This window comes from Phyllopteryx taeniolatus, chromosome 12, assembly GCF_024500385.1.
Source record: "Phyllopteryx taeniolatus isolate TA_2022b chromosome 12, UOR_Ptae_1.2, whole genome shotgun sequence".
In the NCBI taxonomy this organism is placed as follows: domain Eukaryota; kingdom Metazoa; phylum Chordata; class Actinopteri; order Syngnathiformes; family Syngnathidae; genus Phyllopteryx; species Phyllopteryx taeniolatus.
This window is the reverse complement of record NC_084513.1, coordinates 3,928,646-3,955,100: the sequence shown is the minus strand read 5'-3', so window position 1 is coordinate 3,955,100 and position 26,455 is coordinate 3,928,646. Positions and strand designations below refer to the sequence as shown.

The following is a 26,455-nucleotide window of genomic DNA, read 5'->3' as shown; positions in this document are numbered from 1 at the left end:
GCATCAGTGCACAAATAAATAAATACAAATAAAATAAACAAACAAAATAAATATAATAATAAAAGGGGCATTGATGCTGTTCTTTCATTTATAAATCAAAAGGGACTTTTTCTATTCAATTCCATCTTTTTTACCTCATATCACAAATGTCGACAGTCTGCCTAAGCGTCGATCAACTACAACTCCCAGAATGCCGTGCCTTTAATCAATTCCTGTATTATTACGTGTCTTTCCGCTTTTGAACTCTCCTTGGCGATTAAACTCAGTCTGTCAACACACTCATGACCGCCGCGATACTTTTTTTTTTATATATATATTTTTTGAAGCAAAGGTAACACTGTTGTTCGATTTAATTAGGTAGCGTGGAAACCACGGGGAACTTGTTTTAGCCTTAGCTTTGAAGTTAGACTGGTGCGTATACCTGTCGCCATGGCAACACACTTTTTTTTCGTCGTTATGCTTTGAATATGTCGATAAATTGTGTTTTACTCAACAAATATTTCACCTAAGAATGACATTGTTTACATACATTTATTCCATTTAAACTTAATGCTTAACTGTTGTATTATTCGGTAAATGTAAGGATAGTTTATGGACTCGGACTACAAAAGTGCTGATTACACGATATACACAGTATATGAATATGAGACTAGATAACTTAAAAAACATAAATAACGCAAGGTAAAGTATAATTTATTCCTCCAAATAATTGCTCGAGTAAGTTTGAGTTAGTCTGGAGTGGAAGAACTACTCAAGTAATGAGTAACGAGTGAGTTATTTCTGTTGACTATAGATCAGTGGCGAAGCCAGCCCTATTTTGAGCCCACCCAAAACTTGCCTTAGCCCACCCTATGAATTCGTCCTCAAATTAATGAAACAAAAATATTTCGTTTGTTTGATTTTTTATTTATTTTTGAAAAAAAATGTGTATGTGGGGACAGCAAAAGTTTGGGCATTGACAAAAAAGTAAAAATGAGCAAGTCATGACTGAATCCCAACATGGCCGCCGCATAGGCACGTCGGTTCGCTGGGCCGCTACAGCATGCTGGTGTATTGTCTTCATCTCTCTGGTCAGAACAGCTGCGTTATCGCTAATGACCAGGAAGTGTTTGATTTTCCAACCCTGACATCATCTATGAAATGACAGTTGACCACACGGCGACGCTTCAGTGCCTCCTCTTGAATTGCTTGAATTATGGATCACTGTGCGTTGACTCGGCAGGGGCTTGTAATGGTGCTTCCTGTGTAGCTTTTAGCTAATAAGCTAATTGGGCACTTGGAGCTATCGCTAGCTAATTGAATAGCAAAGAGTTTTTGCCCAGTATATCTGATATGATATGAAATGTCTCCGTGAAGTATCTTAAGCCAAGATAGGGTGTATTCAGTGGTGTTTTTTTCCCCCTTCTTTTTTAAGATTATGGTGTGCAGAAACTCAAAATCTTACCAATAATATTTTATTGCTCGTCAAAACTAATTAAAATTAGACGCAGCAAGTAAAAAATAGTTCAAAAAATACAAAATTGCCAGTGGAGTATTAAAGAAAACAAACACACTCCCCTGCCCAACATTTACAAATTAGCTTGAAACAAGTGAAAATTGTCTAAAAACAAGGTGATGAGACTTAACACTCGTAAAATTATTATTGTTGTATTTTTTTGTCCCTCAGCTCTGATGGACGACTATGAGGTGGTGCGTCCAATCGGGGAGGGTGCGTTCGGAAAGGCCTTCTTGGTGCGAGCCAAGGCCGTCCGTGATGACTACGATGGCGCGCTGTGTGTGGCCAAAATGATCAACCTCGCAAAGGTCACTATGCCATCAATGCATGCATGCTGACACAGCAACATAATATTACATTATTCATTTTACATAGAATTCATATAGCCTATTCCACTTTTAATTATTAGACTCTTTACTAATACATTTTCTCTCAAATATCAATATACATATATAAATGTAGCCCTCAAATATATAACTGTAGTTTTGTAATATTATTATATTTTTATTAATTCATGAATTCCTTTGCCATAGCGCTTATCCTCACTAGGGTCGCTGTCATGCTGAAGCCTATCCCAGCTGACTGTGGGTGAGAGGCAGGGTAAATCCTGAACTGGTCGCCAGCCAATCGCGGGGCACATATAAACAAACAACCGTACGCACTCACATTCACACTTTCACTGAGTCTTCAATTAACCTACTATGCATGTTTTTGAGGATGTGGGAGGAAACCGGAGTACCCGCCACACAGGCAAGGCCGGATTTGATCCCTGCTCGTCAGAACTGTGAGGCAGATGTGCTAACCAGTCTTTCACCGTGCCGCCATTACATTTTTAGAACATTTTATGTATTTCGTTTCTAAAAAAAACATTGTTTTCTAAACAAGAATTGGTTTGTTTCTTAATCTTAACAAAATATTTTATTGCAGAAATATTTTCAAAACAATTTCACTTTTCTCCCTAAGACTCCTCAAATATGAAGCGTTTTTTAAACTTTTTTCCTAAAAATTACTTTAAAAATATTTTTTCCCTTAGTTTTTTCTCCCCCAAAATGATTTATTTCAAAAACATTTCTTTCAAATTTCCAAAACTTTTTCCCCCTAAAACAAATAAAAATGTCCCTTAAAAATATGTATATTTCTGAAAATGTGTGTGCGAACGGTTGTCCACGTCTATATGTACCCTACGACTGACTGGCGACCAGTTCAGGGTGTAGTCCGCCTTTTCGCCTGAAGTCAGTTGGGATAGGCTCCAACGACCCTGAACAGGATAAGCGGCGTTGAGGATGGATAAATATTATTATTTTATGCGCATGTTCAGATGTCAAGCAGGGAGAAGGAAGCGGCAAGGAAGGAGGTGGTGCTCTTGTCCAACATGGAACATCCCAACATTGTCGCCTTCATCCGCTCCTTCCAAGGTGTGTGTGTGTGTGTGTGTGTGTGCGCGTGTGGGTGGGTGTGTTACTGTGTGTGTGTGTGTGTGTCTGTGTAGACAGGGGCAGCCTGTGCATCGTGATGGAGTACTGCGACGGAGGAGATTTGATGATGAAGATTAACATGCAGAGAGGAGTCTTCTTTACTGAGCAGCAGGTATTACATGCAGGACGATTTATTAGGTACACAGGACAATTCTTTAGGTACACCGGCTCATACAAAAATCATGTCAATCGATATGCAATTTGTAACACATTAATTCACTTTACATAGTTCCCTGGTGGAATTGCTTTCATTCAGTCAATTTTATATTTGATTATTCTTAATTCTTTGTCATTGTTTATTGTCCTTCAGATCCTGGCCTGGTTTGTTCAGATCTGCCTGGGACTCAAACACATCCATGACAAGAAGGTCCTCCACAGAGACATTAAAAGTCAGGTACTGTAACGGCAACGGAATAATAAGACTCAACCAGACGCAGCAGCTTTGTTTCCCGTTCCGCCTGTGACTCATTCAAATACACACTCAAATCAAATTCCTACAATGCTTAAACTTTTTTTTTTTTTTTTTTTTTTTTTTAATAAATAACGACAAAGTGTAAAATTAGGCGAAAAAATTATTCACCAGAATATAACTTTATATTTTGAGAAAAAATAATTTGGGGGCAAAAAAAAAATCATATTTTTAGACAAAATCAATGAGGGAAAAAAATGAAAGTTATATATTTTCTTTAGCATTTTTTACCTTTTCAGGAAAAATAAAATCACTTTCTTGGTGAAGTAAATTTAATTTTATTTTTGGGAAAAATGTTCTTATTTTTTTAAGAACACAATAGTTTTAGTTTGGGGCACATTTTTCCATCCATCCATTTTCTTTACCGCTTATCCTCACTACGTTTGCAGGTGTGCTGGAGGCTATCCCAGCTAGAGCCGGGGTACACCCTGAATTAGTCCCCAGCCAATCGCAGGGCACATATAAACGAACAAACATTCACACTCACATTTGCACCTACGTGCAACCATTTCTAGAAAAAACAAGAACATTTTTTAAGGAAAATTATATCCATCCATCCGTTTTCTGAGCCGCTTGTCCTCACTAGGGTCGCGGGCGCGCTGGAGCCTATCCCAGAAAAAAACAAATCTTTAGACCAAAGTAATTTTATTTCTAAATCCTTTCTAAATTTTTTTTTTTTTTTTGAGAAAAAAATAGAACGTTTAAATATTTATATTCAATACAAAAAATATATTTTTCAAAGTAAAACATATTTTTGAGAACTTTTAAAGTTATTTTTTTAGGAGAAAGTTTTTAATTTTTGTTTAAAAAAAACTTTTTGAAAAGGTTCCAATTACTTAAAAAATATATTCAAACACATTCTTTATGAAAATAAATTTATTTTTGTGAGGAAATAACAGATTTTAAAATTTTAGTATTTTTGTAACCTAATCATTTTCACACAAGCACCTCCTGAGGAATGGCGGGCTATTGCAAGACACACAACAACTACTTCTGTCTGTCAAATTCATCAAAGGAAGCTTTAACTCAGTTGACTTCATTGTGCTGCAATGTGGTCATTGTGCATCAGTTTTTTAAAATGTCATTACCGACAGGAGAAAAGAAACGTACACATAAATTTACCTGAAAACACAAAATTCGAATGAAGAGCAGCAGAGAAAAATCTCATATTTTCTGCCTTTTTTTACAGAAAAAAGTACATTTCACAATGACATTTTCCTTTAGTCTCTGTATTTAAATAAATCACCGGTCTTCTAAATCATTTTCAAACCTATTTTGTAGATCACTGTGTTAGTTAAACATTTCATAATTATTAAAAACCCTTGATATAATGAGCTTTTTAAATTAATTAATTGACCTTGAGTCTTTTGTTTCTTTAGCTTCTATAATTTCACACTTTTCACTTCTATGCTAATTTCCATCATTTTGGTTCTAAATCTTGGTATTTATTAATTTATTTAATAATTTATAAAAAAAATAAAAATAAATTAAAACTTGTCTGGTTCAGCTGCCTGGCCATGCAGAATGGTGGATCTGTATGCCTTTTGTGCTGAAACAGTTTTGCTCTGCAGCAGGGTAGTTTGAAATACTCCCTCTGCTCATTTTGTAAATTTTTAATTCTTAAAATTATAGAAAATGCAGCCGGACAGAAAAGGGTTTTCGGGGACAGACAGAGGAACAAAATGGAAAACGGAAATAGGGGTGCGAACTACAGCAGAACAATAGGCAGTCTAGATATTTGACCACAAGTAACGTTACAACAGTCAAATCGTGTTCTTATTTGTAGATGGGGTGAGGGGGGGACCACAAAGTCGATCATCGAACTGCGACCTAGGGTGTCCTGGTGCCAAGTGCACGTGTGGACACCCTTATGCTTGAACATGGTGTTCATTATGGACAAGCCGTGATGAGCACAGAAGTCCAATAACAGAACACCGCTCGGTTTCTGATCGGGGGGGGCCGTTCCTCCCAATCGCGCCCTTCCAGTTCTCACTGTCATTGCCCACGTGAGCATTGAAGTCCCCCAGCAGAACGATGGAGTCCCCAGCGGGAGCGCTCTCCAGCACCGCCTCCAAGGACTCCAAAAAGGGTGGGTACTCTGAACTGCTGTTTGGTGCATAGGCACAAACAACAGTCAGGACCCGAAGGCGGAGGGAGGCTACTCTCTCGTCCACCGGGGTGAACCCCAACGTACAGGCGCCGAGGCGGGGCGCAATAAGTATACCCACACCTGCTCGGCACCTCTCACCGTGGGCAACTCCAGAGTGGAAGAGAGTCCAACCCCTCTCGAGAGGACTGGTACCAGATCCCAAGCTGTGCGTGGAGGCGAGTCTGACTATATCTAGTCGGAACTTCTCGACCTCACACACCAGCTCGGGCTCCTTCCCTGCCAAAGAGGTGACATTCCACGTCTCTAGAGCCAGCTTCTGTAGCCGGTGATCGGAATGCCAAGGTCCCCGCCTTCGGCCACCGCCCAGCTCGCACTGCACCCGACCCTTATTGAGTGAGTCTATTAACTTGTGTGTTTGTGTTGTAGAACATTTTCCTGACGGAGCGAGGCGTCAAAGTCAAGCTGGGTGACTTTGGCATCGCCAGGATGTTGACTCAGTACGTCAGTGCCTCACACACCAATGCACTGACCCTCGCACACACACACGCACGCACACATACACACTCAGACACACACACAAATGAGACTGAATGTCACATAATGAGTGTGTGTGTAGCACTCTGGAGCTGGCCAGGACCTGTGTGGGGACCCCTCTGTACCTATCGCCGGAGATCTGCGAGAGTCGACCTTACAATAACAAAACGTATGTACACACAACTCTCACAACAACAACAACGTATTAAAGTCACGTGGTGCGTTTGTGTATGTGCAGTGACATCTGGTCCATGGGCTGCGTCCTCTATGAACTCTGCACTCTGAGACATCCAGTAAGCTGCAACACACACAAACAAAGGACTGTAACGTAACAAACGTAGCATAATTGAAACAACACACAAACGTAATACACATATATACAAATGTAACACAAGCAATACGCGCTGCACAAATGTAACACATGTAACACATTTCTTAAATAAATGTAACACACGTTAGACAAATCTAACACATGTAAGATGAGTTAAACAATGCAACACACTTGTTAAATAAATGTAACACGTGATAGACAAGTTGACCCAAATAAAACAAGTTAGACAAATTAACACACAGAACACTTTTTTGAAAATTGTAACACACGTTAGACAAATGTAACATATTAAAGAGTGTAACACATAAAACATGTAGGACAAATCAAACTCATTTTTGTCACTGGCCACACTGTAGTTATGGTTTCCCTCAGAGGAAAGTCCCTCATTATGACTGGTTAACCATATAAATGTATAATTGACACATCATATCAATAGAGTAGAACCTCGGTTTACTCATGCCCTAGTTTTCTAAAAAATATTTGCCAAAATTTTGCCCCAGTTTTCAAATATCCGCTTAGTTTTCGTACAGTTGAAAATGGTCCAAACGCCAGATGCAACCTCCGGCCAGCATCATGCCCAACGTTCTTCTTTTAAAAGGCTTGCCATACCCAACGTTATTAAACGTGAAGACAATTTGAAATTTGGTTACAGAAGAACGTGAAGTAGACAAACGTGTGTTAGACAATGAAACACTTAATGCATGTTAGACAAATGTAACGTGTTAGACAATGTAACACACTAGTTAAATACATTTAACATGTTAGACAATTGCCACACATGTAACACATGCAGGTTCGAGGAGTAACGGAATATGTGTAACAGATTACATAATCAGAATACAAAAGGTAACTATTCCATTACAGTTACAAAAAAACACCATGTAATCAGATTACAGGTACATTTATTAAAAATTGGGATTACAGATTCCTGCATTACAAAAACATGCATGTTTAACATTTATAGAACAATACAGAAAATATATATCAATATATATAGATCAATATAAATCTCTATCTATCTCTCTATCTATCTCTCTATCTCTCTATCTATCTCTCTCTCTCTCTCTCTCTCTCTCTCTATCTATCTATCTATCTATCTATCTATCTATTATTGATATTGAATTTATTTTATCATATTTGGGTTTGGAGTAATCTGAAAGAAATCAAGTTATATTACTTTAATGTTGTGGTACTTGGATTACATTACTGACTACACTTTTTAACCGGTACCAAGTAACTGTATGGAATAAATTTTTAAAGTAACCCCCCAACTCTGAATCAAATCAAATAAAACTTTATTTATAGAGCACGTTTCATACAATATGTATCTCAAAGTACATTTCATAGTTAAAATCAATTGCCTCATCCACACAGATACATACATGCGCAGAAATGTATGTATTCCCCCCCCCCCACACACACACACACACACAGTGAAATATAAGAAAATAATAATGCCTACAACTGGGCACAGAAAAAAACAAGTGGGAAACGCCATCTCAGGGAGGCGTCTGCACCAAGAGCAGACACCAGAACGGGGCCACAGGACACCGGTATGGGGCCGCAGTGTAGCACTGTAGGGGGAGCCACATATAGTGACTGAGGACCCCATGAGGCAGGACCATGGCCAGGGTCAACCACAGCTCCCAGTATAGAGGGCTCCCTCTGAGGGAACACTGAAAAATAATAAAATTATCATAAACCTACTTAAAAAAACATATAAAACAATAAAAACCTAAGACTGTAAAAATGGCATAAAATAGTATAATTAATACTACAACATTAAAGACATTAAGAAAAAAAAGTATAAAACTTGTACTGTATGTTAAAATGTAAATTAAATATTAGTTAAAAGCTAAGTTATAAATGTGGGTCTTGAGCCTGGTCTTAAAAACATAAATGTCTGCGGCACAACATCGTAAAACTGGAATGATGCCTAACTAAAAGGCCAGTACCGGAGGACCTCAGAGCCCGCGATGGTTCATTGGATAAAAGCAACTCTGAGGGATAAGAAGGCCCACGACATGCAATACTGAATACTTATGTCTGTGTAATATTTCAGCTTTTCTTTTTTAATAAATCTGCCACAATTTCCAAAATTCCGTGTCAATATAGGGTGCTGTGTGTACATTAATGAGGAAAAAAATGAACTTACAATTTTAGCAAATGGCTGCAATATAACAAAGAGTGAAAGATTTAAGGGGGTCTGAATACTTTCCGTACCCACTGTACATAGTCAATAGGACAGGGCCTAAAATTGATCCATGCGGCACGCCACGTTAATTCATGGATTTCTGAAGAGCATGTATCCAGACTTACCATAAACGTTCTGTTGGTGAGGTAGGATAAGAACCATTTGTGTACATAGTGCCAGCGGGGCCAACCAGGTGTTTAAGTCTGTTTAAAAAATAATAGTGTGGTCTACAGTGTCGAAGGCAGCGCAACGATCCAGTAAAACCAACACAGTTAATTTACGGTTATCAGCCTTGTCTCTAAAATCATCTAAAATTTGGAGGAGGGCCGTCTCAGTGGTGTGGTTCATCCTAAAACCTTTTCAAGAATATTAAAATTTGCTAAGAAGACAGTGAGTTGAATAAAAAAAACATTTTTTTTCTAGAATTTTGCTTAAAAAAGCTAAGTTGGATACAGGTAGGTAACTGTTAAAATCATTCATATCGAAATTGGTTCATCTTCAGAAGGGGCCTTACCAATGCTGTTTTGAAGGTCGCAGGGAAGGTTCCCGTCTGAAGAGCTCAATTTACAATGTTTAAAGCACGTTACTGAATGTGTGTATGTGTCTACTGTTCAGTTTGAGGGCAGCAGCCTGAGTCAGTTGGTCAGTAAGATCTGCAGAGGGCGCTACAACCCCGTGTCCGTGCGTTACTCCTATGAGCTTCGCCTGCTCATCACGCAACTCTTCAAGGTCATACATGGATTCTGTGTGTGCGGGTGTGTCATTTATTACAGTGTGCTGGCCACGCATGTTAATGACTTCAGCATAAGTCATTCACGTTTACTTGTGTTGTGTTCAGGTGAACCCTCACGATCGTCCCTCCGTCACCTCCGTCCTCCAGCGTCCTTTCCTCAACAAACATACTCAGGTACAACTTTGTCTTTGACTACTTTTATTTTCAATCTTTACTAGCTCCTCACACACTTTTTTTCCTTCCAAAACTGAGACCATTGTCTATATGATGTTTTTTGTGTGTGTGTGTGTTAATGTTGTGTGTGCAGGAGATTAGTCACAATAACTACACACCAACCACCAACGCCTGTAAAACAACACCAGGTAACACACACACACATGTAACTACAAGTACACATGTAACATCCATTCAAGAATAATAGAAGACAAGTCACATAACACTCATGTAATACGTATCACGTGGAACAGACATTGTTAAATTTCTTCACATTGCGTCATCAATTCCACCATAAAATGTTCAGTAAACAAACACACACTTCAATGGTAATAGCTTGTACATTACGTGTTACGTTGCTATTACTTAAAATGGCGGTATTTTTGGCGTTACCGGTGTTAACGGCATCACTGGTGAGCAGTATAGCAGCTAAAAGCTGCTTCACCATGTTTGCTTTGGACTCTGTGCTCCATTATTTGACCTGAGTCTGCAGATCTCAGAGCCCTACTGGGTTTATATTCCAATAGCATTTATTTCATATATTCAGGACTGAAACCATTTCATGATTTAGAGACCAGTAGCAGAACTTTAAAGTCTATTCTAAAGCTGACTGGAAGCCAGTGTAGAGACTTTAGAATTGGAGTAATATGATCTGACCTCTTTGTTCTGGTCAGAACCCGAGCTGCAGCGTTCTGAATCAGTTGCAGCTGTATATTGGGGGAGTCCAGTCAGAAGACCATTACAATAGTCAAGTCTACTTGAAATAAAAGCATGGATGAGCTTCTCCTGGTCTGCTTGACACATGCAAGTCTTCACTTAAGATATGTTCTTCAGTTAGTAGTAATTGATTTGATATGACTACTGAAAGTCAGGTCAGAATCTATCACCACACCAAGGTTTCGGAATTGGTCTTTGGTTTTTAGATAGCGTGACTCCAGGTATTTACTCCCAGCAAAAAAAATGTGTTACTGCTGAAAACAGTTACCTCGGTTTTGTTGTGGTTTAATTAGAGGACGTTTTGGTTCATTCAATTATTTATTTGTGTCAGACAGTGACACAACACCTCAATTGAACTGGGGTCATCTGGAAACACTGCTAGCTATAACTGTGTGTCCTCTTCATAGCTATTATAGTCAACATTAAGGTTCTGAAGAATTTGACTCAAGGGTAGCATATACAGGCTGAACAAGAGGGGTCCAAGAACCGACCCTTGAGGGACCTCATATGTTATTGCCATTCGATGAGACTGGAAACTTCCAATGGTTACGAAATACTGTAACTCTTCCTCCAGGTCGGATCCGAACCATTTAAGGACTGTTCAATTTAGTTCTACCCACGTTTCCAATATGTTATGATCTACTCTGTCAAATGCCGCATTTGAGTTCAAGTAATTGCCGAATTGATTAAAAATCACTTTCTCGACAATGTTGGATATGAAGGGGATATATGAGATGGGTCTATAATTTGCTAACATGGAAACGTCCAGCATTCTCTTTTTTACAGATGGCTTAGTGGCAGCTACTTGAATAGGTTAAGGAAACTCGCCTGACTCAATTGAGCAATTTTTTTTTGCTCCAAACCAGCTAGTTCAAAACGATTTTGAAAAAGTCAGATGGTAATGAGTCAAGACAGCTAGTTGATGGTTTCAGCTGCTGAACCGTTTTCTCTAGTTTTTTTGTTTTTTTTTTCCCACTAAACAGTGGGATTTTTACATACATTTACATTATTATCTATTATCTATTACATACTCCATAGAAAAAAGGAAAACACAATCATCAGATCATAAAGCTGCAGGAATAATCTTGATTGTTCACAGTTCACAGTAGCAATGCATTTTGCAAAACAACAAAAATCCTATTTAGCACTTATAGTAAAAAAAAAAAAAAAAAAAAATAATATATTTTTTTAAACTACTATGCCTACAAGTATAATGGAATATTGATGTATTGATTTGTATTTTATTTTATATGCAGCCATGTATAGAGTGAAACTGTAATCATGTACGTAATGAAAAAAGCAATAAGGCCAACTTCTTAACATCTCCTCGGCCAATGTTGGACAGTGAATCTGCTTAGGTTGGGCTGCATTCACTGCAAAGAAATGTAAAAAGGTTTCAAAACAAATGTAATGTACTACAGCACACGTTAGAGGAATGTAACACACATTAGACAGTTGTAACATGTATTAGACAAATGTAACGTGCGTTAGAAGCAAATTGGACAAATGTAACAAAAGTAACCACACATAAAGAAATGTAACACGTATTCCAAACAAATGGATCACATGTAGCACACATGTTAGACAAATGTAATTAATGCAACCCACATTTGAAACAAATGTAACACGTTAGACGTAACACACATTGGACACTTGTGACGCGCATTACGATAAACATATGTAACACCCACTTAGACACAATTAACAAAAGGTTACAGATAGAAATTTAACACATTTTTCAAACAAACGTAACACATGTAGCACACAAGTTCAACAAATGTAACACGTTAGACACTACACAAGTTAAACACATGTAACACATATGCCAGACACGTAACACACATGGAGTCGTTGTTGTGTTATGTAGACAAGAAGAAGTACAAAGCGGCAGTGAAGAAAATTGCTGTCAAGCCAGAATGGAGAGTGTGCAGCCCTGCTAACTACATGGTAATAACTGCTATGTTTCACACAACCTAATAAACGAGAAATGAACACGTACATCACGTTAAGTCCAAATCATTATAAAGAGGACATGTGGAACACATTCTTGTAGTTGAGTTTGTTTTTGTGACGTCTGCACAGCACCACAGAGCAGGACAACTTCCTCAGCCTGCAGCAGGAGACGCCACGGGGGATCACCACCAAAAGTGGGCTCAAATATGACAATGGGCTCTATTTTCGTGAACGGCGTAAGCCCTATGCGGCGGGCGGCGCAGATCTGTGCCAGAGGCAGTTAGACCGGTGTTGGTAATTTTGTAGACGAGCGCAGGCTGGCAAATCTTGGGTTGCGCCGCCGTGGGAGTGTTTACTGCCTACTGTAGTCACCGCCAAACAAAGCGGCTCCTCTTATTCCCTTTGAATGAGGGCACGCTAGTGGCTTCCACCATCCCTACCGTAAACCGAAAAGGATTTGACAGCATAAATGCTGGCCTATCTGCTAATTAATCGGATTCCTCCTCAAAATCTAATAGCATTAACACAGTGGAACCTCGATAGAACGGACTAATAACGACGGGGGGGGGGGGGGGGGGGGGGGGGTTGTCCGATATAGCCGATTGTCTGTTGAATTGAAACACTTTTTCTTGAGGCCAAATGCATCGATATTGCTGTACAGTACAAACATTGTAAATAAATATTTTTAAATGCTTGAAAATGTTTGAAAGTTTCACATTCTATAGAAACTTACTACGCTGGTGTGCTTGGTCATGGTGACATTATTGATGTACATTACTTATCATAAGCGAGTTGCTTTCATGAGCCACGAGGAATTCATGTGCTTCCTAGTTCCAAATTCGTTGCCAAAGACGAAAGGCTTGACAAAGAAAACGGTTACTGTACCAAAAATAGCATGTTCCAGACTCCAGAGACAATAGATATATCCATCATGACATGGCCACCACGTCAATGTCCCACAATCAACATGGCCGCCACGTGGGCATGGAAGGCACATGTTTTGGAATTGGACATATTTTTTTTGTAAATCTGTGACCCGTAATACATCAGTCCCATTCTCTGTCTGCATTGCGCCACGGTGCCAGTAAACAGCAGTGGCCAATTTTGGAACTCACAGACATTGTCAGCGGCAGTTTAAGTGACAAATGGAAAAACATTTTCGACACATTGTTCAGTCTCGACGGTCCGTTTTATCCGATATCCATTATATCAGGTTACGTTTTATCAAAGTTCCACTGTATTAGGCTGTTTTAAATTATTTGATTACACAAACGGGTGGAATGGAGGACGACTGGCTAGCACGTCTTTCTCACAGTTATGAGGAGTCGAGTTTAAATCTGGCCTCCCCTGTGTGAAGTTGGCATGTCCGCCCCGTGCCTGCGTGGATTTTCTCCAGGTACTCCGGTTTCCTTCCACATTCCAAAAACATGCATAGTAGGTTAATTGAAAATTCTAAATTGCCCATAGGTGTGAATATGAGTGTGAATGGTTGTTTGTTTATATGTGCCGTGCAATTGGCTGGCAATGACTTCAGGATTTACCCTGCATCTCGCCCACAGTCAGCTGAGATAGGCACCAGAATGCCCGCGACCCTAGTGTGGATAAGCGGTAGGGAAAATGGATGGATGGATGGATTACACAAACACTTAGCCAAGTCATATAGACAGGAAAGTAATTAACCATTCTCTGTGCGAATCGCAGCAATCCGTGCATGAGTGGAGCATTGTAACCGCTCTTGTCCCCACTCACAGACAATGTGAGTGGGTACCCTTATTAAATACAGAATGAGCTTGTGATAGCCGCAGGTAACTTAAATACGTCCACAGAGCTCAGTATGTCTGCGCCCGGATCAAATTCACCAAAATCGCATCAGACCAGTGGGAGAACATAGACGTGGTCTGAGCAGGTTTAAGTTCAGACCGACTTTCTGCCACTAAATTTTTACTCCAACGGGCGCATTTCCAGGGACACTCACCCAGCTTGTCACAGATTGGTCTGCCAAATTTGCAAACATGGACAGCGACCCTTGCTCTTGCACAAAAATCAGAATCCACCTGCATTTGTGCCCCGCCGTTGTCTACGAAAATAGAGTCCGATTACTTTTTTTACCGCTTTGAACGGATTCCTTTTTGTTTTACTGATACAGGATTGGACAGTACCAGCAATACTTTGTCCAATTGGACGCCTTCCACAGGGAAGACATCTCTCCTCCTCCAGCACAACCTCTTCATCATCCTCTTCCTCCATGTGAGCTGTGTGAAGACTATGTCGCTCCTCCAGTTGAACCTTACCAGCTGTGAGTGGCCAAAGCCAGGCTGCGTCTTGCATGCTTGTGTGTAACATACTACACCAATACCCAGTGTTGTACCTGAACGAGTTCACGAAAGTTCATGGACTAGTTCATATTTTGGGCAAACATGATTTGAACTTAGTTAATTTCTGCCTGATGAACATTATTGAGAACCCGCTCATTCTGGCGTCTGTTAAAGGTTTTCAAACGAAAGTTCATTTTCATTCAAGAGTGCCAGGTTTTGTTTTGGGACTTCCAGGACAAAACCCAACTGGACAAAATATATATGAGCCTTCATATGTCGGGGTAAAAACGCTGCATTTGACAACGGATTCAGTGCGGCCGCAGCCGCCATTCATGTTTACATTGCAGCTGCGTGTGGTGCATTCAGTGACACTACATAAATGGGAGTGAATGTGCTCTCTGGTACCCAATTGTAAAAATTGTTTACTAGGAAAAGTATTATTTGTATCAGAATGCGTTAGTAAAAACTATATGATCATAATATGGAATTGATTTTTTATTTTTTATTATAAGAATAGCTAAGATCAAATATTTTGTCAATATAATCAGCCAGAGTTGTGAGAAATGCAGTTATCATCTTTCACCATCGTTCCTTTCACACTGTTTTTGTTTGTGCATTCAGGACAAAAGTCCTGTCTTTGTTTTAGTTCCTCATTTAAAAAAGACTTCAAGCTACAAGTTTGTCCTCATGTTTTTGGGATTGGAGGGTGAAAGCTGCAGCTGGCTACTAGTGCAGACTGAATGGGTGGCAACAATGAGGAAATTAAATTTTAAATTTAGGGAAATAGCCCATCAGCAACATATTGGGGGGAAAAAAAACTGAACTTTGGACTAGTTCGCATAGAAAGTGAACTTTCCAAACACTGTATGAATCAATCATGTAACAAGTGCAATATTATACATTGAAACACACTTTGTAATGTGAAAATAACATGAAATTCAATACGTAACACACGTTCGACAAATGTAACTCATGGAACACATTAATTGTAAAACGTAACGCACATGCTATAAATAAATGTGACACGTTGGACATATGTGTGTAACAAATACTGTATTAACGTAACACATGATGCAAATGTGTAATGTAACACGTGCCAGTCAGCTGTAACACATGCAAGAGACATTAAATAAATTTAACACATGTAACACACCAGTTAGACAAATGTAACCTATGTGTGTTGAACGTAACATTATGTAAACACATTACACAAATGTGACAGACATGTTGAAGATGAACAAATCGTAACACATGCTAGGCAAGTGACAGATTTAACACAGACCTATATAACACGTGATAATAACCTAACACACATGATACAAATGTAACATGTTCAACATATGTAACACACTATAGACAACTTTAACATATGTTTGACATGCTTAACACATCCAATGTAGCACACTTGTTAAACTGACAAAACATGTAGCACATGTTACACAAATGTAACATGTTAGACAAATTTGTATTACAGACAAATGTAACACACATTAGTCAAATGTAACACTTGTTGGACCAATGTAACACACCAGTGTAATATACTGTTGTGTATTACAGGGTGGCAGCAGCTCGTGAAGAGTACCTTCAGAGGAGGCAGGAGGCCAGCCAGTACAAGTTGAGGGCAGAGAAACAGTTGGTGAGCTACGGTGTTTATCCCTTAATGGACTCTTCACAGAATATTTTATGGCGTTACGGCCTTGTCAGGGTCTGCGTCCGAGCACGGCGGAGGGCTGCAGGCCAGCTGGGAGATGGGAAGGCGACATGCGACCCTGTGAACCCCAGCATGCACCTCCAGGCACGAAGCAGGACAGCCAGCAGGTAAAGAGTCGTGAAATGCCACAAATTCTGCCTAGCAACAAAGGGGCTTTAATCGTGTGTGTGTTTACAGGAGTACCTGAGGCAGCTGGATGTCATCAGACAACAATATCATCAGGAGATGAAACAGATGAGGTTAAGAGCTGTGGCAGAGGTACACATAACAGTTGAATGGTATTGTAACACATGTAGCGTAAATGTAACAAAACATTTGACAAATGTAGCATGTTACAGTTTAGACAAGTCTAAGACAAGTAACATGTAGTACAGGCACATACAGATGTAACGCACATTAAAACAAATGCAACACTTGTTAAACGAATGTATCACACGGTAACAAATACAACGCGTGTTAGTGATGCCACAAACGATTATTTTGATAGTCGACTAGTCACTGAATATGTGTGCATTTAGTCGACTAATTAGATCATATGTAAAATGCACCTTATCGCACCAGCAGGCAGCTGCTCTTATATAACCATCATTAGCTTCCAGCTTGAAGTGTTTAAGATATGTGCATACTAAAAAAAAAAAGATAATAGTAAAGTAGACACGGCACGGTGGACGACTGCTTAGCACATCTGCCGCACAGTTCTGAGGACCCGGGTTGAAATCCGGCCTTGTCTGTGTGGAGTTTGCATATGTTCTCCCCTTGCCTGTGTGGGTTTTCTCCGGCTACTCTGTTTTCCCACCACATTCCAAAAACATGCATGGTAGGTTAATTGAAGACTCAAAATTGCCCGTAGGTGTGAATGTGAGTGCGAATGGTTGTTTGTTTATATGTGTTCTGCAATTGGCTGGCGATCAGTACAGGGGGTACCCCGCCTCTCGCCCACAGTCAGCTAGCATAGGCTCCAGCATGCTCGCAGACAACAGCAAGCAGTGGGAGGATATAGGCCGTTTTGAGAGAGAAACAAAGCTTTAAAAAAAAAACTATGACAGCAACTTTTTCAATTACTTGTCGATGATCTTGATCATCGACGTCACAGTACCTAGTCGACTAATCTTGGCAGCCTTAGAAAATGTATCACTCATGTTAACACACATTATACAAATGCAACACAGGGGTTTAATAATTAGACGCGTGTTAACAAATGTTCTTCTGCCCTTGATTAGTGTAAAGTCCGTAACCTAGACAGTGAGCTAAACATCTATTCTAAATGGTTCCAGCAATAAAAGGACACATTGTTGTCGCCTTTGTCTTTACTGCAGACTATTTGTATCATTATCATCTTTTTTCTTGTGAAACTGCATCATATACACTAATTAAAGTTCATACGTGCTCCTGCATAAACATAACATATTATTCCACTGTGAGCAACATCCCTTATAACCTGTGTAACACACCTAGGCTAACATTAGCTTTAGCTTAGCGGCTAACAGCACAGGCCTACTTCTATACAGCCTGAATACAGAGAAAAATATGTCACTGAGAAACCTAAAATAATGCAAAACACAATATAACAGCAGTGTGACAGGTATGATTTACAGATTATGATTTATCACGGCTCCCAAATGGTAAACGGAGAGGTAAGTGTTGCGTTTAGACCACCTGTGCTGTGCTGTGTCAGCTCCTAGTTATTTAGTTAACTGATAGAAGGCACTGTTAAACACGATCAATATATCTATAAATGTAACAAGTGTAAACCAAAAAACTGAAAAAGTATAAACTTGTTAAATAAATGTAACACGTAACTCAGGTGTGTTGGACAATGTAACACATCTAACCCACACACATACAATACAAATATTTTACATGTGACACAGTTAATGCAAATGTAACACGTTACACACATGAATGCTCAATACATGTAAACATGTTAGACAACAGTAACACATGCAAGACACGTTGATAACACACACACACAGACAGTTGTGTATTGTATGTGTATTTATGTACCCTGTGGGTATTTTTTGTATTTTAATTTTTTTTTATCAGCAGCCACACAAATATGACATCTTTGTCCTGGACAAAGAAGCAGAACCTTCTACTACACACACCAAAGAACAACACCAAGTTCAATCTGGGCAGGTAAACAATGCAGAGAGAATGAGGCATCTGTTAGGGGTAAGGCATTTATTTATGGCTTTACAGATACCATGTCTTATGCAGGACATGGAAGTGGCTTTGAGGAAGATTAGGGAGGAGAACCGAAAACAGAGGAGAGAGCTGAAGAATAAACACAAGAACCAGGTGACTTGAAGGACACCAAAACAGAATCAATGCTGGTCTTTCTCGCATCCCAAAAGTATTTTAGTCTAGTTCAGAACCAGGACTTTTATGGTCCTTGTTGTAAAACCAAATTCCTCCAACTTCAAAATCCCCTGCATAAACCATCATGGAAATATTCTTTGGCATCTTCCAGAAGGGAATCATGTTTGAGATTTGTCTGGATGATGTGAGGGACACCTCGGAGGAGGACGACGAGAAGAACCCAGAGGATAAAAGCCGACTGGAACTGGACCGTCAGAACCAGATGGTCCACTCACAGGAGGGTGAGGGAACCAAGCTCGGTGATTGGGCCAAGCCGAGGAGGGTATGGAGCCAGGGACCACCAGAGACACTGATGGAGGCTCTGGTGCGCATGGACTCCCACGCAACGCTGGAAGTTAAGCCAGGTCTAATTTGTTATTTTGTCACAGAAATTGTAGAAGAAAGATTGGGTTGCTTCGAAGGGCTTCTTCACATTTGTTTTGCTTCCAGCCCAGTATTAGTAGTAGTCCAATGGTCCTGACTGAGCTGGAAGAACAGTTCACAAATGCCAGCCTTTGGTAGACTCCATGTAACAAAGACATGAAGCACTTCTCATTTATTTTTTTCAACTCCTGGAACCGTTGAACTGATTTTTCAATCTATAGTAGTACTAGTAGGTCCAATGATACTGAGCCAGAAGAATGGATTCCATTAATGTCTGGCGGGACCATTGGACGACGACGACGACTATTACTGCTGCTGGGCTGGAAGAGCAGTTGACAGGTGCCAGAAGTTGGTGGATTCCATGTAACAGATGTCAAGTACTTCTCAGAACATGTTTTTCAACTTCTAGCACCTGTGGACTGATCTTCCAGCCTACTATTAGTAGTAGTCCAATGGTCCTGACTGAGCTGGAACAACAATTTACTAATGCCAGAAGTTGGTGGACTTCATGCAACACAGACTTGTAGCACATCTAAGAAACAGCGCTTATGAAAAATACTTAAAGATTTTACCTTCCTATGAATTACTGATATAAGTCGTTTTTTTATATATATAGTATATATTTATACTCTATAGAGTTATATAAGCACTTTTCTGACAATGTTTCATATCTGTGTTGCATAGAGTCCATCAACCTCTGACACCGGATAACGGCTCTTTCAGCCTTGTAGTCCTATGGTGTTGAAATTGAAGAATGGTTTACAGGTGGCAGAGTTAGTGGACTCCATGTAACACAGACCTGAAGCACTTTTCTAAAACTCAACTTCTGGAACCTATGAACTAATATTCTAGCTCATTAGTTGTGGTAGTCCAGTTGTTCCGGGTTTCAAGTCTTTTTCAGGTACCATAGGTTGTCCATCCAACACAGATGTGACGCACTGATCAGAAACAGTGCTTCCATATGAGTTTGTTTGCTTGAAAGAGCCTTGTTGGTCCGCTCAGGTGAGGACGAGAAGGCGGAGGAGGAAGGTCGCCGGCAGTGGGTCTCAGGACCACCCAAGTCCTTACTGGATGCCCTGGCTAAGGCCAAGCTCATGTCGTCGACTGTGGACTTTCAGAGCGCAGGTCAGAAATCAGCATGACAAAACTGAGAATGTGCTGGTTGTCAGCACCAACTGTTAACCGTCTTCACTCTCAACTCAGCCCCTGAAGGGAAAGATGAGGAGGAAGGCTCAGACATGGAGATGGACCAAGAGGTGCTGGAGCCCAGGTCGGACGACGACACGTGAGTTGACACATGGTGACGATGACTCGTAAGTTGACACAAGGTGATGACGAGATGTAAGTTGGCACAAGATGATGATGAGATGTAAGTTAATACATGACGGCGACAAGTTGACATGAGGTGACGACGACAGGTAAGTTTACATATGGTGACGATGATATATAGGTTGAGACAAGGTGACAGTGAGACATACTCTTAAGTTGACACATGGTGATGACAGCACATAAATTGACAACTCTTAAGTTGACACAAGGTCAACACAACTGTAAGTTGACACATGGTGACAGTCCGTAAACTGATACAAGATGATGACGACACCAGTTGACGACGAGATGGAAGTTGACACAGGGTGACGATGAAATTGACACACACTGAACTTTAATTTGACACATGGTGATGACGCCGTAAGTTGACACACGGTGACTTCTAAGTTGAGACAGGGTGATGGCAAAACAATACCCATTGTTTTAGATCCTGACTGTGGCTCGAAACCCTGTCTTGGAACCCTAACCCATGTTTGAAACCCTTACCCTGTTTAAAACCCTACTTTGGAACCCTAATCATTGTTTAATACCCTACTGTGGAACCTCAGTCCTTGTTAATAACCCTACTTTGGAACCCTAAACCTTGTTTGAAAGCCTAACCTTTGTTTGAAAACCCTACTTTTAAACCCATACCCTTCCTTGAAACCCTCATTTTAAACCCTAACCCCTGGTTGAATCCCAAATTTTGAACCCTTAACCCTTGTTTGAAACCCTACTTTGAAACCGTAACGTTTGTTTAAAACCCTACTCGGAAACTCTTAACCCTTGTTTAAAACCCTAATCCTAGCTTGAAACTAATACTAACGTTTGTTTAAAACCCTGGCTCGAAACCCCTAACTTGAAACCCTTACCCTTATTTGAAACGAGTAAAGCAGATAAATCCCGATCTTTCTGTTGTGTCACCTTTAGCGAATGGCCTTCAGTTGACTTTGTCGTATTCCGTGCTCGTTTCAGGAACTTTGAGGAGTCGGACGACGAAGTGAGGGAGGCGCTGTCCGACTCCATGGGGAACTTGTTTGTTGCCGAGGACGCCACAACCGCTAACACGGAGACGGAAATTCCCGATGGAGCGGTGGCGGTGGAAGGGGGCGCTCCAGGAGAATCCCTAGCATGAGATCACAACAGACTCGTGATTCATTTTAGTCTTAGTCTTTATTTGGACATCAAGCAGTATTCGATTTGAGTTAGCGGAAAAATTATAGAAAAACTGATCCAAGGTGGGCTCCTCACTGCCATTAAAATCTTTGCAGTTAATAGAGCTCACAGTTGTTTTGTTTGGGTAGACGTCATTTCCTGTGTGTCTTCTGAAAATTGGCGGATGTCAATTAAAACTGACGTGCAACCTAAAGACTGTGCGGTTGCCCCAACAGTATTGTCGTGTGCAATAATACAAGAAGAGTAACAATGTGGAGAGTGACAATGTGGCAATAATTTGAAACACTAACCCTGGTTAAAATCTCTAATTTGAAATATCAATTTGAAATCCTAAACCAAGACCAAAAGCTGAATTTGAAACCCCAACCCTGGCTTGAAAACCCAACCGTTGCCTGAAACCCCAATCTGAAACCTGACCCCTTGTCTGTAATCAGAACCCTGGATTGAAACCTTATTTAGAAACTCTTAACCATGGCTTGAGACCCAAATTTGAAACCTTTTATCTGAAACCGTAGCTCTGGTTTAGGGAACTAATTTGAAACACTAACCCTATCTTAAAAAACACAATTTGAAACCCTAATCCTTCTCTGAAACCACAAACCTGAATTGAAACATTATTTTGAAACCCATAGATTTTTCTGTACCCCTGTTTTAGAGCACTAATCTGAAACTGTAACCCAAGCTTGCAACCCACATTTGAAACACTATTTCTGACTTAAACCCCCATTTAAAACCTAAATTTCTTTTTATTTAAAACCCCTGTCTGAAACCCTATCCCTGGCTTAGAACACTAATTTGAAACCTTAACCCAGGCTTCAAACCACACTTCGAAACCCCGCTTTGAAACCCTATCCCTGGCTTAGAACACTAATTTGAAACCCCCTATTCCTGGCTTAGAACACTAATTTGAAACCTTAACGGAGGCTAGAAACTTTAACTCTGGTTTGAAACCCCAATTTGAAACCCTAATTTGACACTTGGAAGCATAAGGCCACTGACATTTACACAGTTGGAAACATCTACACTGTGGTCACTTTGCAAACATTTTATTCATGTGCGATTTGGATGCACATTTGACCAAAGCCTGATTTGGATTGCGGGACAGCAGCTATTCTAACCATTTGGAGAAACCACCTTGGCGAGGACCAGACAACCCACCAGCGCCGCGCCGACACCCGCACCCATGTATCCCTGAGGCTACCCGGGAAGCCTGTCCTGGACTGGAGGCTTATGTCCCACAGCAACACCCTGTTTGGAACTCCTCCAGATCGTCCAGGAGCTTCTGGAGCCCGGCGACTTCAGGTGGAGCCCCGCTCGCAAGGTCCCTGAAGGGAGGTTCCACGTGGTTCCATTCCATCCAGGCGGGCTCCTGGTCCGGGTATCTGGCCTGGCTCTGCTTGCAGACATTCCTGTAGAGCTGCTTCCATTGCGAAGCCTTGTGCACGTCCCCGTCCATCTTATCCTGCATGTAAACCAGCTCTGTCTTCTCCAGCCTTTTGGTGATCTTGGCCATCAGGAACTCGAGGAGGCGGAGGTTGGCCTCCAGGTTGAGGCAGTAGAACTCCTGCTCCCGGTAGCTCTTGTCCAGGTCAGACACCCGCACCTCATAGTCCTCAGACACGGCCCCCCCAAAAAAACATAAAAATGTGCATGATTTGTTTGAAACTTAAGGAGGCTTTTAAAGCCAATGACATCGCAGCGGCGAGCGACTCCGCAACTCTTGTGATACCATGATGATGCTGAGTGTAATGTAATCAGTGAGCGTCGCAGCGGAACGCTTAAACCTTCATTTAAAAGCCTAACCCTGGTTTGGAAACTCTAGCCTTTGTTTAAAACCTCATCCCTAACCCTGACTTGAAATCCTAATTGGAAACCCAAACCCTTGCTTGAAAGCCTGACCCTGATTGGGAACACTAATTTGAAACCCAAACCCTGATTTGGAAATCCTAATTTGAAACCCTCATCCCTTTTTGAAACCTTATCCCTTGTCTGAAACACTAACCCTGGCTTCAAACCCTAGTCCTTGTTTCAAACACTGATTTGAATCCTAACCCTAACTTCAAACCATAATTTGAACCCTGATTTAAAACCTGTACGTTGGGGTTCACCCCGGTGGACGAGAGGGTAGCCTCCCTCCGCCTTCGGGTGGGGGGACGGGTCCTAACTGTTGTTTGTGCCTATGCACCAAACAGCAGTTCAGAGTACCCACCCTTTTTGGAGTCCTTGGAGGGGGTGCTGGAGAGCGCTCCCGCTGGGGACTCCATTGTTCTGTTGGGGGACGTGGGCAATGACAGTGAGACCTGGAAGGGCGCGATTGGGAGGAACGGCCCCCCCGATCAGAACCCGAGCCGTGTTCTGTTATTGGACTTCTGTGCTCGTCACGGATTGTCCATAACGAACACCATGTTCAAGCATAAGGGTGTCCACACGTGCACTTGGCACCAGGACACCCTAGGTCGCAGTTCGATGATCAACTTTGTGGTCGTGTCATCGGACTTGCGGCCGCATGTCTTGGACACTCGGGTGAAGAGAGGGGCGAAGCTGTCAACTGATCACCACCTGGTGGTGAGTTGGCTCCGATCGTGGGGGAAGATGCCGGTCCGACGTGGCAGGCCCAAACGTATTGTGAGGGTCTGCTGGGAACGTCTGGCAGAATCCCCTGTCAGAAGGAGTTTCAACTCCCACCTCCGACAGAACTTTGCTCATGTTCCGGGGGAGGCGGGGGACATCAAGTCCGAGTGGACATTGCTGAGGCGGCCGACCGGAGCTGTGGCCGTACGGTGGTCGGTGCCTGTCGTGGCGGCAATCCCCGAACCCGTTGGTGGACACCAACGGTGAGGGATGCCGTCAAGCTGAAGAAGGAGTCCTATCGGGCCTTTTTGGCCTGTGGGACTCCTGAGGTAGCTGATGGGTACCGGCTGGCCAAGCGGAATGCAGCTCTGGTGGTCGCTGAAGCAAAAACCTGGGCATGGGAGGAGTTCGGTGAGGCCATGGAGAAAGACTTCCGGACGACTTCGAGGAAATTCTGGTCCACCAACCGACGTCTCAGGAGAGGAAAGCAGTGCACCACCAACACTGTGTATAGTGGGGATGGGGCGCTGCTGACCTCGACTCGGGACGTTGTGAGTCGGTGGGGAGAATACTTCGAAGACCTCCTCAATTCCACCGACACGCCTTCCCAAGGGGAAGCAGAGTGTGGGTTCTCTGAGGCGGGCTCTCCTATCTCTGGGTTTGAGGTCACCGAGGTAGTTAAAAAGCTCCTCGGTGGCAGGGCCCCGGGGGTGGATGAGATTTGCCCTGAGTTCCTAAAGGCTCTGGATGTTGTGGGGCTGTCCTGGTTGACACGCCTCTGCAACATCGTGTGGACATCGGGGACAGTGCCTCTGGATTGGCAGACTGGGGTGGTGGTCACCCTTTTTAAGAAGGGGGACCGGAGGGTGTGTTCCAACTACAGGGGGATCACACTGCTCAGCCTCCCTGGTAAGGTCTATTCAGGGGTGCTGGAGAGGAGGGTCCGTCGGGAAGTCGAATCTCAGATTCAGGAGGAGCAGTGTGGTTTTCGTCCTGGCCGTGGAACAGTGGACCAGCTCTACACCCTCGGCAGGGTCCTCGAGGGTGCATGGAAGTTTGCCCAACCAGTCTACATGTGTTTTGTGGACTTGGAGAAAGCGTTCGACCGTGTCCCTCGGGGAGTCCTGTGGAGAGTGCTTCGGGAGTATGGGGTACCTGAACCCCCTGTTCGGTCCCTGTACGACCGGAGTCAGAGTTTGGTCCGCATATCCGGCAGTAAGTCCGACTCGTTCCCAGTGAGGGTTGGACTCCGCCAAGGCTGCCCTTTGTCGCCGATTCTGTTCATAACTTTTATGGACAGAATTTCTAGGCGCAGCCGAGGCGTAGAGGGGGTCCGGTTTGGTGGCCTCAGTATTGCATCTCTGCTTTTTGCAGATGATGTGGTTCTGTTGCCCTCATCAAGCCGTGACCTTCAACTCTCATTGGAGCAGTTCGCAGCCGAGTGTGAAGCGGCTGGGATGAGAATCAGCACCTCCAAATCTGAGACCATGGTCCTCAGTCGGAAAAGGGTGGCATGCCATCTCCAGGTCGGGGATGAGATCATGCCCCAAGTGGAGGAATTCAAGTATCTTGGGGTCTTGTTCACGAGTGAGGGCAGAATGGAACGGGAGATCGACAGGCGGATCGGTGCAGCGTCTGCAGTGATGCGGACTTTGTATCGGTCCGTTGTGGTAAAGAAAGAGCTAAGCCGAAAGGCGAAGCTCTCAATTTACCGGTCGATCTTCGTTCCTACCCTCACCTATGGTCATGAGCTGTGGGTCGTGACCGAAAGAACAAGATCCCGGATACAAGCGGCCGAAATGAGGGTGTCCGGGCTCTCCCTTAGAGATAGGGTGAGAAGCTCGGTCATCCGGGAGGATCTCAGAGTAGAGTCGCTGCTCCTCCGCATTGAGAGGAGCCAGATGAGGTGGCTGGGGCATCTGATTCGGATGCCTCCCGGACGCCTCCCTGGTGAGGTGTTCTGGGCATGTCCCACCGGGAGGAGACCCCGGGGACGACCCAGGACACGCTGGAGAGACTACATCCTTCGGCTGGCCTCCGAACGCCTCGGGATCCCCCGGAAGAGCTGGATGAAGTGGCTGGGGAGAGGGAAGTCTGGGCGTCCCTGCTGAAGCTACTGCCCCCGCGACCCGACCCGGATAAGCGGTAGAGAATGGATGGATGGATGGATGGATTTAAAACCCTAATCCTTGTTTCAAACTCTGATTTGAAACTTTAACCCTGCATTGAAGCCCTAAATGGAAACGCTACCCATGGTATGGAAATTTTAATTTGAAACCAGAACCCTTGTTTGAAACCCTACTATGAAATTATTATCCTTGTTTGAAACACTAACCCTGGCTTTGAAATTCTACTTTGAAACAGTAACCCTGACATTAAATCATAATTCAAGGCCATAACCCTGTTTT

General features: G+C 42.3%; 1 protein-coding gene across 10 annotated transcripts; it reads left to right on the top strand.

Moving 5' to 3' along the window:
* Window positions 1-225: 225 nt before the first annotated feature.
* On the top strand, window positions 226-22,936 carry LOC133487116 (serine/threonine-protein kinase Nek5-like). Of its 10 annotated transcripts, none has more exons than XM_061793174.1 (23): window positions 226-331; window positions 1,667-1,803; window positions 2,814-2,910; window positions 2,985-3,082; window positions 3,281-3,364; window positions 5,976-6,046; window positions 6,166-6,252; window positions 6,322-6,376; window positions 9,224-9,337; window positions 9,447-9,515; window positions 9,649-9,703; window positions 12,139-12,218; window positions 12,354-12,418; window positions 14,371-14,520; window positions 16,097-16,175; window positions 16,244-16,357; window positions 16,428-16,508; window positions 18,294-18,386; window positions 18,468-18,548; window positions 18,721-18,973; window positions 19,995-20,117; window positions 20,196-20,277; window positions 21,276-22,936. In XM_061793174.1, exons 2-23 carry the CDS (start codon window positions 1,672-1,674, stop codon window positions 21,433-21,435), a joined length of 2,223 nt encoding a protein of 740 aa, XP_061649158.1. In that variant the 5' UTR covers window positions 226-331; window positions 1,667-1,671; the 3' UTR covers window positions 21,436-22,936. The 10 variants fall into 10 exon arrangements, with proteins under 10 accessions (XP_061649158.1, XP_061649161.1, XP_061649156.1 ...); XM_061793177.1 differs by having other exon boundaries at window positions 278-411; XM_061793172.1 differs by lacking the exon at window positions 226-331 and adding an exon at window positions 976-1,070 and having other exon boundaries at window positions 18,297-18,386.
* The last annotated feature ends 3,519 nt before the right edge of the window (window positions 22,937-26,455 follow it).